The 14698-nt window shown below is 39.1% G+C and overlaps 1 protein-coding gene across 1 annotated transcript in view; it reads left to right on the forward strand.

Moving 5' to 3' along the window:
- The window catches only part of LOC111651257 (thioredoxin domain-containing protein 6-like), a 15499-nt gene extending 1003 nt beyond the window's left edge, over positions 1-14496 (forward strand). Inside the window, exons 2-18 of the mRNA XM_087172647.1 lie at positions 210-326; positions 6550-6607; positions 6882-6985; positions 7087-7158; positions 8148-8264; positions 8866-8950; positions 9126-9208; positions 9310-9402; positions 10116-10270; positions 10589-10785; positions 11029-11173; positions 11256-11363; positions 11732-11883; positions 11989-12133; positions 12928-13190; positions 13415-13516; positions 14486-14496. Of these exons, the coding sequence (XP_087028773.1) occupies positions 210-326; positions 6550-6607; positions 6882-6985; positions 7087-7158; positions 8148-8264; positions 8866-8950; positions 9126-9208; positions 9310-9402; positions 10116-10270; positions 10589-10785; positions 11029-11173; positions 11256-11363; positions 11732-11883; positions 11989-12133; positions 12928-13190; positions 13415-13516; positions 14486-14496 (2007 nt within the window). The remainder of the gene's footprint in view (positions 1-209; positions 327-6549; positions 6608-6881; positions 6986-7086; positions 7159-8147; positions 8265-8865; positions 8951-9125; positions 9209-9309; positions 9403-10115; positions 10271-10588; positions 10786-11028; positions 11174-11255; positions 11364-11731; positions 11884-11988; positions 12134-12927; positions 13191-13414; positions 13517-14485) is intronic.
- Positions 14497-14698: the final 202 nt, after the last annotated feature.

The following is a 14698-nucleotide window of genomic DNA, read 5'->3' on the forward strand; positions in this document are numbered from 1 at the left end:
AGAAGAAAGGAAGGAAACAGGGGATTCAGAAGACGCCTTCAACTCCTTCAATCAACTTCACCTTTGGATTGACTCTGATACCAAGAGCACAGAAGACAAAGGCAGAGAAAGCTGTTGAAACTGCTGTATCAACTGCTAAGATAAATGAAACCCAGTCTGCACTGAAAGTGGAAGCAGAGACAGTTGTGTCTTCTCCTGCATCTCCAAAGCCTCTGGAAGCAGAGACAGTTGTGTCTCCTGTATCTCCAAAGACCCTGGAAGCAGAGACAGACGTGTCCCTGCCTGCATCTCCAAAGCCTCTTGAAGCAGAGACAGTTGTGTCTCCTGTATAGATGTGTATAAGAGACAGCTTACAAGCCCTTTGTTTTCACTCCAACCTGACATAAAGTGATTTTGAGTCTGTATGCTCTGCCCTTAAGTGATTGAGGTTTAGCGCTGCATCAAAGCATTCTCATACACCTTGGAGAAGTTCAACTTTCCAGTGAGGATGTTTGATTTCAGTCTAAAGCCATGGTACAAATGGTACAATTTTCCGTTTTTATTTACTTTAATTACTTTTATTTCTAATAACTTTTGGTACTGGTTTATAATGAAGAGCAACTTATTTTTTCTGAGTTTGCATGTCCTCACTGTGCCTACGTGGGTTTCCTCCGGGTTCTCCGGTTTCCTCCCACACTCCAAAGATCTGATCACATCACTGTTGTGAATAAAAATTAACAACAAAAAAATTTTAATCTTACAAGCCCTTTGTTTTCACTCCAACCTGACATAAAGTGATTTTGAGTTAATTGTGTTACTGTTTTATCTTGTAAAATACCTTTTCACAGTTTTTGAAAAGCACTACATAAATAAAAATATTATCATGAATAATTTGAAAATATTAGAAATTGTGAGATTACAGATATGTATACAGAGATTGTCATATCTGCTTTTCAGTCAAACCAAACATGTTATTCTGGAGAAAGAGAGTCAGTGAGCTATCTGTGAAATGAGGCTTTCTGGAAGCAGCATAGCTGAATAAGTAGACTGATTGAGCAGCTATTAACCTGGAGCTGTGTCAGCTTTGACAGATGACAGAGACCTACCTCTAATGATGCCACAGAGTCACACTCACAATCTAGCACCTTGATTGAGAGAAGAAAGAGAAAAGAATTACCTGCCTTGTTTAAATAAGACCAATATTCAAACCACAATGTGGAGCAATCAGCTGCAACTTTGCATCCATGCAAAAGTAATCACGAATTTCCAAATTTCAATCAAAACAGGTCTAAACAGACCCAAGTGATTTTCTTTCATTCTACACCTGATGTGAGGCAACTCATCTCATGCATCATACAGTGCACAAATCAATCATAATTTGCATCAAAATGATATTTCAATGGAATCTCTTCTCACGTCTCACTGCATGTTCTCCCTGTTTAGGAAAGCAAACAAAAGCCAACCCATTTCTGCTTCAGGCTGATTTGTACGAATGGGTGGAAAAAAAAGAGATGGTAGATGCATTTATCAAATATGGCAATTTGCTTAATGGACTCTGACAAAGCCATTGGCGGTCTTTATTTAGATGCAGATGACTTCCTCCGTACTGGCTGCCTCTGTCACTCTTACCGCAGCCTGTCAGGGAAAAGAGAAGCTCCCTCCTGTTTCTACAGACTGACGATCATTACCACTCTCTGCATATGAGACTGACTGACTGACTGACTGACTGACTGACTGACTGACTGCCTGCCTGTCGACAGTCCCTCTCAACCCCCCTGGCTCTCACTATTTCCCCTTCACTCTGTATAAATTCTCTATTAATGCAGCAAAAAGAGAATAAACCGTCTCTCAGCTGGATTGCTCCATGTGTATGAAGGCACACAGTCATGGTTGTCATGATGTCAAAGAATAATAGAGAAAGTTGGCTGAGAGAAACACTGACAGGTCTAAAAATGTCTCTTTGTTTCATTTGGTCTAGCAGCATATCATGCAAAAGCATAGCTGCCACTCCTAAACATAGCCTGGTGAAATAGTTAGATGAAATAGTGTTTGTACTCGACATTATACACCATGAATTTTAACAAATATACCAGCAAAAATTAAGCTATTCTGTATTCAATTGCGGTATTGCTTATGGGATAGGTTTTAGGCCTGGAAGAGCTGATAAGCATTCAACCAGCATACTGAGAGCACAAGGCTTTCCTGCTATTAAAACCACTCACAGAGCAGTGTGTGTGTGTGTGTGTGTGTGTGTGTGATTTAATGTTGAGGCAACAGTGCCCTCTTGGAAAAAAAAACAATCATCAACTTCTGCAGTTGGATATTTTCTGTCTTATCACACAATTTTGTTAATTGATGGACCAAAGATCTTTTATACACAATTTGTACACTTAACATCAGGTATAGCATTTGCAAACATGTTCAAAATGTATCATTAAGTAATAATTTAATCTAACTGGTGTCACAAGTGAAATTAAACTTATGTATGAAAACTTTTTAACACTATTAGAATCGGACATTTTCTTTTTCAACTGCTGATGTTCCATTATCACTTCCTTTAGTTATTATACATTAAGACATCTGTATTTTGAACTTGTATTTTGGCATTTTGTTTTACACTGTAGCAACCTACAGTAGCAACGATCGGTTGATCAATCATAGCTGATTGACAGATACTTCATCTATTTTGAATATCTTGGACTTTTGGTCTAACGACACAAGACATCTGAAGATGTTGCCTTTGGTTCTGTGATGGATATTTTTTCACTACTTTTTAGGTTTCATAGATTAAAGGATTAATCTGTAATGAAAATCACCGTTAGCTGCAGCCCTACAGCATTCCCTGTAGTTGACAACAAGAAAAGACAAAACAAACTAAGATATTTTCTTTGTTTTGAACAATTCCGTGAAGGCACAACGTTACAAACCAACTGGGATTTCTTTACCATTTGTTTCTGAATAATTAGACTAAAGTCCTTTGGGTCTTAGCATTGAGGATGGTAGGATAAAGCCTTTTGCAAAAGTAACACAACAACAAATAGAGTTCTTCTTTAATGAGGCTTAAATATGACTTCTGTGCTTAAGATGTGCTAATGGAGATTAATCTTTACTACTGTCATAGCTCCAAATCCTCTGTGTCTCTCACTGCAGAGGAGAGATTAGCAGCAATCCACCAGGGAGGGTGATAAGTGGTTCCTCAAGTCTACAGAGGAACTGAAGACCTGCGAAAGACTAGGAAATTACCTATTGTACCATGGAAACCTCTAACATTAACCAGCTTTACACAAAGACCTTCAAACCCTGTCGATCATATGGACTGTGGCAAATGGACCCTCTAGCATGAGCTTCTCTAGATTCAGTCGAGGGTTATTGGTGAAGTACTGTTGGATTTACACTTTTATTTGAAGTGTATTGGTTTGATGGTTATGAAGCACAATGTTTTGAGGCCAAAAATCTTTTTTTTTCTTATAAGCCTTTACTTTGAGACATCATTTAAGCAGACAAGTATACAGACGTTTGTCAGTAGCTGCATGAGGACCGTAAATGAGTCAGACATTATTTTGAAAACAATTTGCTTCCTCCTTTTGCTGGTTCATCCAGATCTTGAAGGATATCAATAACATAAATGACCACTCTAAGGATGTGAATTCTCACCACTTATCTAGATATAGGCAGTATAAGTAACTTGTCTTATTATCCCCCAACAGTCTGCTCTCAGTGCATTCCCCTGGGACAAAACAATCACATTTCAGTTTTCAGGAGTATATCTGTTCGGTGAACAATCAGCTGCAGTGAGGCGGCAGCAGTCATTACTGATGACGATTGATGACACAAAGGCAAATATTTGAATTGTGCACATGGGACAAAAGCATCAAATCAATGTTTTTCATTGACTTGATAGAACAAAAGCAATCGCTTCCATGCATCTCACTGATGAAAAGTAGCACAAAAACACACACAGTATTAGACTGAATGAATCTTATTTCTGTGGGCAAAGGTTGTGTCAGGACCTTGTCACTGCAGCCATGACGGAGGGGAGGTGATTGTTGTTCCCATCTGGCCGCATAATGAGCTGGGAGCGAGACACATGGTTCCTAATAGAAACATGTCATACGGTACATACAGCACAGTGGGAGCAAAACAAATTGTGCAGCTGTTGTTGATAGCATAAAGAACCCTGCCATGTCTTTTTGAGTGTCTCATTTTGTGATTCTCTTTCTCACTCACTGTCACAGCGCACTGTGATTTGTCCTTTTACAAAATTGCTCTAATTGTGTGACTTGCTTTTTTGGGCATACTTTGTGAGGGAGGGGGCTGTGGAGCTGAACCACTTAAGTGCAGCAGTTCATTGATATTCATGTGGGAAGAGCATGCAAAAGTGGTCTGATCTCTTTAGAGGGCCTATTTCACTATTAATTTAAATGTTACAGTTGGAGGGAAGCTTCTTTGAGGTGTCAGCATAGCACAGTACGAGTAAGAAAGTATGAGTCTCACCACGAAAGAGAAGACATAAGCTACTACTTATTGTTAACACCTGATTCCATATACCACAGCTGCAGCTGTCGCAACACGAACTATCATACATCATACAGTGCTTTCTTTAGTAGGTGAAGAAGTGCAAGATTATAATGTAATATCTTGTGGCCTTGGGCAATGCAACTGAGTCTGCTGTTTTGGTCTTTTAGTTCTCACAAACTCATAACAACAGGCACTTACATCCTATGTCAAGACTAGGCAGAGATAAGGGTGTCAGTCTAAGCAAAGACTGAAATAATTACTTTGGATTAGAATCTACTGTGTGAATTACAGGGAAGGTTGGTCATATATATGGAGTAAGAGTAAAATGCCTGTACCTACAAGTAAAAACATTTAAGTATAAGTGTAGCCAAGGCTCTGTTTTTTGAAGGGGGATTTGTCTCGAAAGCTCTTATAATTGTTTCAGTTGTCTATTGCACAAACAGTGAAGATTACTAAATAAAATTGTTTTTAAATGGGTAGTCCTGTGATTTAGTATTATACGTCCATAGTTTTAGATATTAATTAGAGACAGATTTAAAACGAATGCATCAATTTATGGTGGAATTTGTTAAGGAAAAAAAATTCAGGCACCTGATGATCCAGGATTTATTTTATGTTTGTTCTTTTTTTATTCTGAGTTGATCCATTGATGTACTATATGCCCTTTTCCATTCATACTATCCCCAGGCTTGGAAAACACCTTTTAAAATGTCAAGCTGTTTCTATGAGCATGGGAATCCTGGCTATAGTATATGAAATCTTAACTGCTCACATTTTAGCAAGATTTATCTGTTTATTGCCTCACTCACTTATACTGTACTGTCTCCCTGCCTCCTGTGGTATTATGGAGAAAGAAATGATGAATTTTCCAATAAATAACTAAAATTATGTGACTATCTTCTCATCACTGCTTGTGATTACACTGAATTGAATAAATTAATTTCATAATTGTCGACCTAAATCACAAACTTTCCTTAATATCCTAAAAATGTTTTCTAATCTCAGATTGCACCAAAATTCCCTATGTTCATGTTGAAAACATCTATTATTTAACACTGACATGAGGTTATAATTTGTAAATGAATTCCAATTGATGAAATTAAAATTCAAATGTCCCCAGCTGTCAGCAAAACACATGCTGCCGTTCTTTTGACTGTCTTTTGACAGCTGCTATGCAGTTGATACTGGATTAGCTTGTCTGGTGCTATTTTGGCTAGCTAGTAAGATTTTATGTGTGGTTAGTTAGCAAACTAACGAACTAATAAATGCCTAACTTGGGTTAAGCGTTTATTTGTGATGGCTAAGGTTACGGTAAGGGGCTTGAGTGGGAATGCATTATGTGAGTCTCTTCACAGCTAAAGCAAGACAAGTAAATGTGTGTGTATGTGTGTATGTGTATAGCAGTGTAGCTCATGGGGGTAAAATAAATGCAAGAATATCAGTCTGAGTCGAACAGGTGCAGGCAACTCACAGGTAAAAGAAAATGTTCACACTGGTTGCAGTAAGGACCTGTATGCAATGTATAGTAAGGACCCGTGGTACTTGACAGGGTAGAAAAACAGTTGTTGCTCCCACTATTAGCCAATTATGACATGTAAGACCTATTAAAAACCAATCGAACTGCTTAGCAAACAGAAAATAGGGCCTTTCTTGGCATGTAGACCTATTAACAGCGACACAACATACCGTCTTATAAACTCAGGTTGATAGTCACAGAAAGCGGAAGGCGCCATTGCTTAGCAACCAGGGGCCAAACAAGCGCAAGCTGCATCTGAGGAGTTCTTTAACGTGGCGTATTAGCAACTCCGCATATTAGCACTTCAACTTATTCAAATTATGTTTAGTAGATCGCTTGCTGCTTGATTTTGAATATATAAATTTATTTTTGACGAATTAATCAAATGGCAGGCAAGAAGAAAGAAGCGAGTCTGCAGGTTGGACAGCAAACACAGCATTGTTCCTGTACTGTTAGCAATAGTCTTCTCCAGCTTAAATATTTTAAGCTCTCTTTATGAAGCCCTAAATTAATATTGATTCGGTTTTCTTGTCCAGGCGTCTATCACAAATCAAGAACAGTGGGAGGAGATGCTTGCAACCAAAGGTTTAACAGGTAAGATCTGAAGTTGATTGTTATGTCCTGTTGAAAGTGAATACTTAGCATCACAACAATAAGTATGTGTCCAATACTGTTGTAACTTGTTAAAGAGAAAAAAAACTGTCTCTGTGTTTGAGCTCTGACATTATGATTGTAATTTATTGTATGCTGCTGCCCCTCTGTGTTCACTGGGATAACTGCATTTTCCTGCATAATCCTCCATTCTTCCTCTCACTTCCTTTCTCTTCTCTCTCATACATAAACACATACCCTGTCTCATTCCTTCTAGTTGTGGATGTAAACCAGCAGTGGTGTGGTCCCTGTCGAGCTGTGGTTAGTCTGCTACGAAAAATAAAGAACGAACTGGGTGATGAACTATTACATTTTGCCACAGTAAGCCCTCAGTGAATTTGAAATTTAATAATTTAAATTGAAACCCAAATTCATTTGGAAGTACCCCGAAACTAGTATGTGTGTGTTTGTGTGTGGTCCAGGCCGAGGCAGACGGCATAGATGCTTTGGAGAAGTATAGAGGGAAATGTGAGCCCACCTTCCTCTTCTATGGGGTGAGTGTGTGCGTATATGCTGTATGTATGTGTATGTAAGTTTGTACAGAAAATCTGTGTTCAATGTTCTGTGTTCAAATCCTGACGTAAAATTTCCTTTTCTAGTTATTTCAATATAATTTTATAATACAACCGATAAATAACAGTATAGTTTTTCTGTATGAATCTGGTATGAATAAAATACTTACTGGCTCCTACTTCTACTTAGATATAGGTACCATGGAGTAAAATAAGACCACAAGGAACAAGGGAGTAGCATCTGGGCATTTCAGAGGAGATCAGGAGAAACAAATAATACTTTTAAGTCCTTTTTGGGAAAACTGGGTATATATGTATACACTGAGAGACAGGACTGACTTCAGGGAACATGGGTGTTAACAACCATTTTCTCACTGTGAATTAAAAAGGGGAGAATAGTCACACATCATATTACAGCCTAGACACCTTTATATTACTCATATTGTTTCACTTATTAACTGAGATGAAGAAAATACAGTATAGAAAAGGGGCACTCAATTTACAGGTTTGCCTTCAGCCACTGTACCTACACCAGTGGAGCCAGTAAGTATTTTATTGGTACCTGATTCATACAACAGCATGCATTATAAAGTGTTATTTCCATATGCATCTGTTTATTTTTTGTGTATATTTGTTTTTCCTTTTCATCCTGACTCTAATAATTCTCAGAGGCGCTAATAATGTAGGCCAAGAAACAGGGCCACCTACAGTTGTGACCTCTCTGGTGGTGATGCAATATTCAGCACATTATTTTATGTTTATTAATATCTCTCTATTATCAGAATTGTGTTTATTCTTGAGACTGTATTCATATCTTTTTGTTGTTGTGTTTTTTTTTTTTTTTTTTTTTTTTGTCTGTAGATTGCTTACATGAGCCTCTGTAGTCAAAGCATCTCTGTATCTCACTACAATTACGTTTAATTCGAAAATGGTTACAAAAACATAAGAAGGTCTTTGTGTTGGATGAACAGGGTGGGGAGCTGGTGGCTGTGTTGCGGGGGGCCAACGCTCCTCTGCTTCAAAAGATGATTGTAGAGGAACTGGCCAAGGAGAAGTCGGTCCTGGAGCAAGGTGGTGAACGCAAAGTGGTGAGCAGTAGGACACACACACATTCACATAGAGTTATTCGATCAGACATACAGTATGTTCAATCAGTAACTATTGTTATGATATGCTGTATCTCAGGCACAGACGAAAATTGTGCAATGAGTATGATTTGAAAATGTTAAAGTAAACTGTACAGACAGCCGCACTCAGAGGGGAACATAAATCAATGTACACTACTAAGTTGCAGCCAAATCCTTTTGCTCTCTGATATAATTGGTAAAGGGACCCCCTATTTAAGTCATTTTTCGAGCAAAAATGGCAATCATTCTCTGGTTCCAGCTACTCAAATGCTGCTTTTCTTCATCTTACATGATAGTAACTGAATGTGATATCAATATGGATTTTGGAGTGTTGAGCTGGACAAAACATTCAATTTGTAGGTGTCACCTTGAGCTGCCGGGATGGCCATTCTTCACAGTTTTCTGACTGTTTTTACATCCAAGAATGAGAGATTAATTGATATTAAAATCAGCAGTAGCTGCAGCCGTAGTTCATTCATACAAGAGAGTATATATACAGGAGTTTATGGACAGCCATGTGTAGGGATCGGGAGTTTTTGATTAGTTTTGTTGTGTCTGTCAGGTTAAAGATGATGGTCTGGTGAACGATGAGAAGAAAGAAGAAGAGGAGGCGCCTCAGCGGTCAGAAAATGAAGAAAGCATAATCGGTACTATGGAAACAGAATAATAATAATAATAATCATATTTCCGGTCATTTTACTGTCATTGGTGTTATTATTGTCATTACTGTGATTACCAATGTCTGCCGGCAATTCTGTGTACCATCGTGAATTTTATCAGCATTCTTGATCATCACTCAAGCTGCTCTCTTCTCCTCTCTAGTTCATGCAAGTAAATCCTACACAGTTGCCATCATCAAACCAGATGCTGTTGCTCACGGCAAGGCAAATGAGATCATTATGAAGGTACACAGAGGCTAACACTGCTCACACTCTGAGAAGACAAGATTGTCTCAAGCCTTCCTGCAAACATTATTTCATTATGCTGACATGACTCCCCTGGCTAGATTCAAGATGCTGGGTTTGAGATCCTGGCCCATGAGGAACGCACGCTGACCGAGGTTGAGGCTCAAGAGTTTTACCAGCACAAAGCAGCAGAGGTATGGTGTAGAGAACTGAATGAAACAGAAGTAGAATTATAGAATAATGGTAAAAAAGGCACATATAACGCTATAATATATGTGATATATTGCATTATATATGGAATATATTCACTCATGGTTGCAGCTTACTGCAGAAATTGGCATACCAGTCAGACTGCTGATGCCTTCAGTGTATGTTTGTGAGGTTAGTGTGGGCAATTTGAATTCTGAGTCAACATCCTAATGGGAGAGCAGTCATGACCAGTGCAAAAATCATTTCATTGAGTTTGCAATACATCACACATCCATCTGCATCTCTGCACAGAGCTCAAAATAGAGCTGCTGTGTATGCAGCTTTTTTTATATTTTATTTTTTGCTTATTGCGCTGTTTGTGTTGAGACTACATGATTAGAAATTCAGAAATACAAAATATGTGTGGTTAAGTAAAGCAGTTATGATCATGTTGTTGATCAACTTGTACATGGTTTGTACTGTAGAATATTTTTTGTATCTGCCTTTTATAAAATAATTTATATTCATTTTCTTCTCTCCTTCTCTCTCTGTGAATGTACAGCCCCAAAAAAGGATGTTTAACTGGATTTTCTTCGTAACTTTGCAGTGTAAAACCTAGAACTCAAATCTGAAGCCCAGACTGACATAAAAGGACCTGTTCCAAGTTCCATGTGTGCATTACATTAACATACTGTGTCTGTCTGATGATGGTTCGTAGGCTTGCTTTGAGGACTTGGTGCAGTTTATGTCCAGTGGTCCCTCCCATATTCTGGTACTGTCTGAGGCAGAGGGCTCCGCCAATATTGTACCAGCATGGCGTGAGTTCATTGGCCCAGCAGACATAGAGGAAGCCAGGAGAGAAAAGCCAGAAAGGTTAGTTACTGGAAAGTATACATATACTTCATTTATGAAAACAGTTGAGAAGAAAAACCATAAAAAACTGTAAGATGCAGTGTGATGAAATTATTATTCCTATGTCTTTGTAAAAACAAACATTTGTTTGTATAGACATGTATTTATGCTCTGTTGATCAGTGTGAAACAATTTCAGTCTAAAGTCTGGAAAAGAGAATAAACAGCACATTCTCGCCTGCTCCATCAGACACACCCAAACATTATGCTTCTCTCTGGTTGAGCACCAGCAGAGCAACCATCTGCTCTCCTCTCATTTCTCCCCCCTGGCTTCCTGCAGCTTGCGGGCACAATACGGCACACAGACACTGTTCAACGCAGTGCACGGTAGTGAGGACAGCGACCAGGCCAGCAGGGAGCTCGCCTTCTTCTTCCCCAACTTTAGGACGGCCTCAGTAACGGAGCAGGATGGGGAGGAAGACCATGTGGAGAGGACACTGGCTCTTATCCGGCCTGACATTGCCAGAGAGAACAGAGGTGGGGCCTGTGCCAAACACATAAACACAAGTGCACACGTGTGCGAGTACAGATACACACAAAGGTGGTTCATACTACTATAGTGGGACTGCTCCGTAATTCCTTCTGCAAAGGTGTTGAATGACAAGTGCAGTTGCATATTTGTTAATGTATCACTGCAGAAGAAATGATCACACTTTCATAATACAAGCAATATCTGTATTAATACTGCAGGTAACATAATTCATATCTGTGTTTCTGCAGAAGACATCCTGGCCCAAATCCACAAGTCAGGTTTCACAGTGGCCCTCCAAAGAGAGGTGATGTTGACAGAGGAGCAGGTCAGACACTTTTACTTCCAACATGTTGACGCAGACTACTTCCCTGCTCTGCTAAGAAGCATGACCAGGTAATTGACACATGCTCCAAAATAATCTGAAGAGGAGTATCCTACTGCAAAAGATTGTTCAACATGTGTATGTAATTTACAGTGGGCCTGTGCTAGCTTTGGCTCTAGCCAGAAGAGAGGCTGTCCATCACTGGAAGAACATCCTTGGTCCCTCTGATGTAAATAAAGCCAAAGAGGAGAGTCCTGCTTGGTGAGTGATCTGTGGTTCTGAGTCTATTCATTCACACACTGAAATGATCCCAAAAAAGTCCTGTGGTATAATTACCAATAGAAAAGCATTACAGTTTTCACTGCTAATCCATCTGACAGTTTTTTAGAAACAGCTGTCATACCCTACTCCCTTTTTTAATGTGTCACATTTTAAAGTCATTATACACAAATGTGTGATTAAAGAGAGGAAAGTCTTACCTCTTTGCACTGACATTCAACGATCACGGTTTTATTCTCGTCTCTCTGCACCTCCAATGCACCATGTTCACTCTACTTTCTTAAAAAATATTAAAAATAAATAGCTTAATCGTACCTGTATTTTTGGCTTCTGTAACCCTCATCGCTCAGTCTAAGGGCCCAGTTTTCTGTGGAGAATGAGCCAATCAACCAGCTACATGGCAGTGCAAGCCATGAAGAGGCGGAACAAGAGATCAACTTCTTCTTCCCTAAACAGCGGACACTGGCAGTGATCAAACCTGATGCCATGGAGGAACACAGAGGTCCTTTCTGGTCATTTAGAACAATATGGAAATGTTCAAATTTACTTTTTGCTCATATAGACATGTAGACACATATTCTAATATATCTTCTATTCTCTCTATCAGAGAAAATTTTGGAGGAGATCCATGCCAACAGTTTCTCTGTAACACAGCTGAAGGAGACGGTGCTGTCGAGGGAAATGGCTGAAGAGTTTTACAAAGAACATAGGGAGAAGCCTTTCTTCAGCCAGCTGGTGGAATTCATGTGTCGGTTAGTTTGTTCCCCCGCACACAACCACAGGAGTGGGCCTCAGAGTGACCACAGCAGACCGGCCCCCATCCCTGTTGCTGCTGCAAGTTTTATCAGCACTTTTATCAGTAATCTTGGCAGCTTAGAATCAAGGCAGCCTTGGGCAAGTGGCTAGGAAGTCCATCTCAATTTCATACTTTGTTCCACCGCACATCTAGATTTTAGAGTTATCTTCCGCTCCGATTAGCCCCTTCACTTGGTTGTTACACAACTGCTCGGACACAATGGGCAAAGAGATGGGTGCAGCTGGGCACTACAGCCAGGGAAACTACCTTTACTGTCACTGTGCCTCAATATCAGCTCAGGTTTAGACTTAATTTTACTTTTATGTTTGTTTTTTTGGCATTTTCTGCCTTCATTAGAGTAAGAGATGACAGGAAATAAGAGGAGAGAGAAATGGGCAGTGACATGCAACAAAGGTCACCAGCAAGATGCACACCAGGGACGTTGCAGGTTGCAGTTTGCAGTTATTGGTTGGTTTTACTTGCTTGGCCAACAGGGAATCCCTGTTGTAGCTGTATATTCTGACCATCGTATAATATTTTTCAAGTTTCTTTTCTTAGCTAAGGACACACTTTATATCTTACAAAGTATTTAAAATATCTCCCAGAAAGCACTGATTTTGAGATTTGCAGATCACTTTAGAAAGAAAATGTGTGTAGTGTAGTCTGGTATAGTCTAGAAATATAGTGATGCTGTGTGATGCTATTGTTACATTTAACCTTGACATCTAAATAAAAAATTGTTTGCCTCAGGGGGCCCTGTATGATGCTTGTCCTGAGCAAGGAAAATGCAGTGGAGGAGTGGAGGGCCATGATGGGCCCCACAGACCCTGACCAAGCTAAGGCGACATGCCCAAAGTCTCTGAGGGCCCGGTTTGCCTCCGACCTCCTCCACAACTCAGTCCACGGTGCCTCAAATGAGCAGCACGCAGAGGAAAAGATACGTTTTATCTTCGGTGACATCTGCTCAAATGCAGAGCTCACTCGTGATGGAGAGTCTGACAGAACCATTTCAGGTAATCATATGATGTGGATGACAGTCATTTCCATCTGTCATACCATCTGGTTTCATATAAATAACAATTTTGTTCTGATGTTTTTTTGTTTTTTTTATGTTTTTGATGGCTTTCATAACCTGCTCCTGCTGGAAATTATATCTCTTTCAGGCATATTTTTATGGTTAAAATGGAAAATTCTGTACTTCAATCTTCAGCTTTAAATAATGATAAATTTCTTTCAGCAAAAGAGCAAGACAATTCTGCATATGAAAACACAGAAATATCAAGATCTCCAACTGAGGAAATGTCTGACAACCATCACCAACAACATGAAGGTATGCAAGGTATGTAAAAAGAGGGCGTTTTAGCTGTTTCAATTAAAGGCCATGATCCCTCAAAGTCTGTATTTCAAGACAGGTTCATATATAGTATAGTCAGGTTCATATTCAAATATGCATTAAGACATACACAGTTAGTGTACGCCTTTGCACCCTTTGAAAGACTGAACTAGAAAAAAAAAAAAAAGTTTTAAATAATGGAAACAAGGTACAAACTCCATCACTGGATATGTTGTTAATCACAGGACATTACAGAATAAAAGATAACTATAAATATTCACTGTTAACCTGGTCATCTGTTTGCCATTTAACCATGCATGTGTTAAAATTGAATGTCACAAAATGTACTGAATCTTGTCCCAGGTTAATACTGATGATTAACAAAACGGCGTCTAGACGAAATTTGTCAAGTGTCTTAGCCTTTGTTCTAAGGTGTACAGTTATTATAAATATTTATTTTTCTTTTATAAAGGAACATTTTATGGAGCTAATTTATTCCCTCATTCTGGGAAAGGTGTACTGGTGTGGGCGGATTTTACTTTTATTTACTTTTTCTGTTTAAACAAAACACAACTCCGCCCACACCAGTATATCTTTCCCAGAATGGGTGGAATAAATTAGCTCCGTAAAATGCTTCTTTATAAAAGAAAAATAGATATTTATAATAACCATGCACCTTATCTATACAGCAATCGAGTGATGGATCCACTGAAAAATTCTGCCTGCACACAGAAAGTCTCGCCAAACCAAAACAGCAATTAGTGCAATATGTCCTGGGAACTGAGAGTAACTAACAAGTAGATACGTCTCTTAATCTAGCCTCCATGAGCAAGAAGAGGTGTCTCTCCTGATTCATTTATCTTAATAATGTCACCAACAGCAGCTGGAATGAAGATGCAACCCGCTCTTACAGCCTCTTGGTATAGAGTGAAGTGATCTGAAGAGTTGATCTAATCGTCCTCCTTTGTTTTGCAGGTGACCCATAGTTCGAATCCTTGCAGTCCAGGAGAGAGTGACGATCCAGAACACTCAAACTGAATCAGCACACCTCATATTTTCTCTTTTATTATTGGCTCTTTCTGCAACATTATGGCTACAACACAATGTCGTTCTATGAATGTAAACAAGACAAATATATCTGACATTTCCACCTTTTATTGGTGGTATTTTGAGACCACATATTCCTGA

This window comes from Seriola lalandi, unplaced genomic scaffold, assembly GCF_002814215.2.
Source record: "Seriola lalandi dorsalis isolate HSWRI2012SDOR001 ecotype SW California unplaced genomic scaffold, Sedor1 jcf7180002053538, whole genome shotgun sequence".
Classification (NCBI taxonomy): Eukaryota; Metazoa; Chordata; class Actinopteri; order Carangiformes; family Carangidae; genus Seriola; species Seriola lalandi.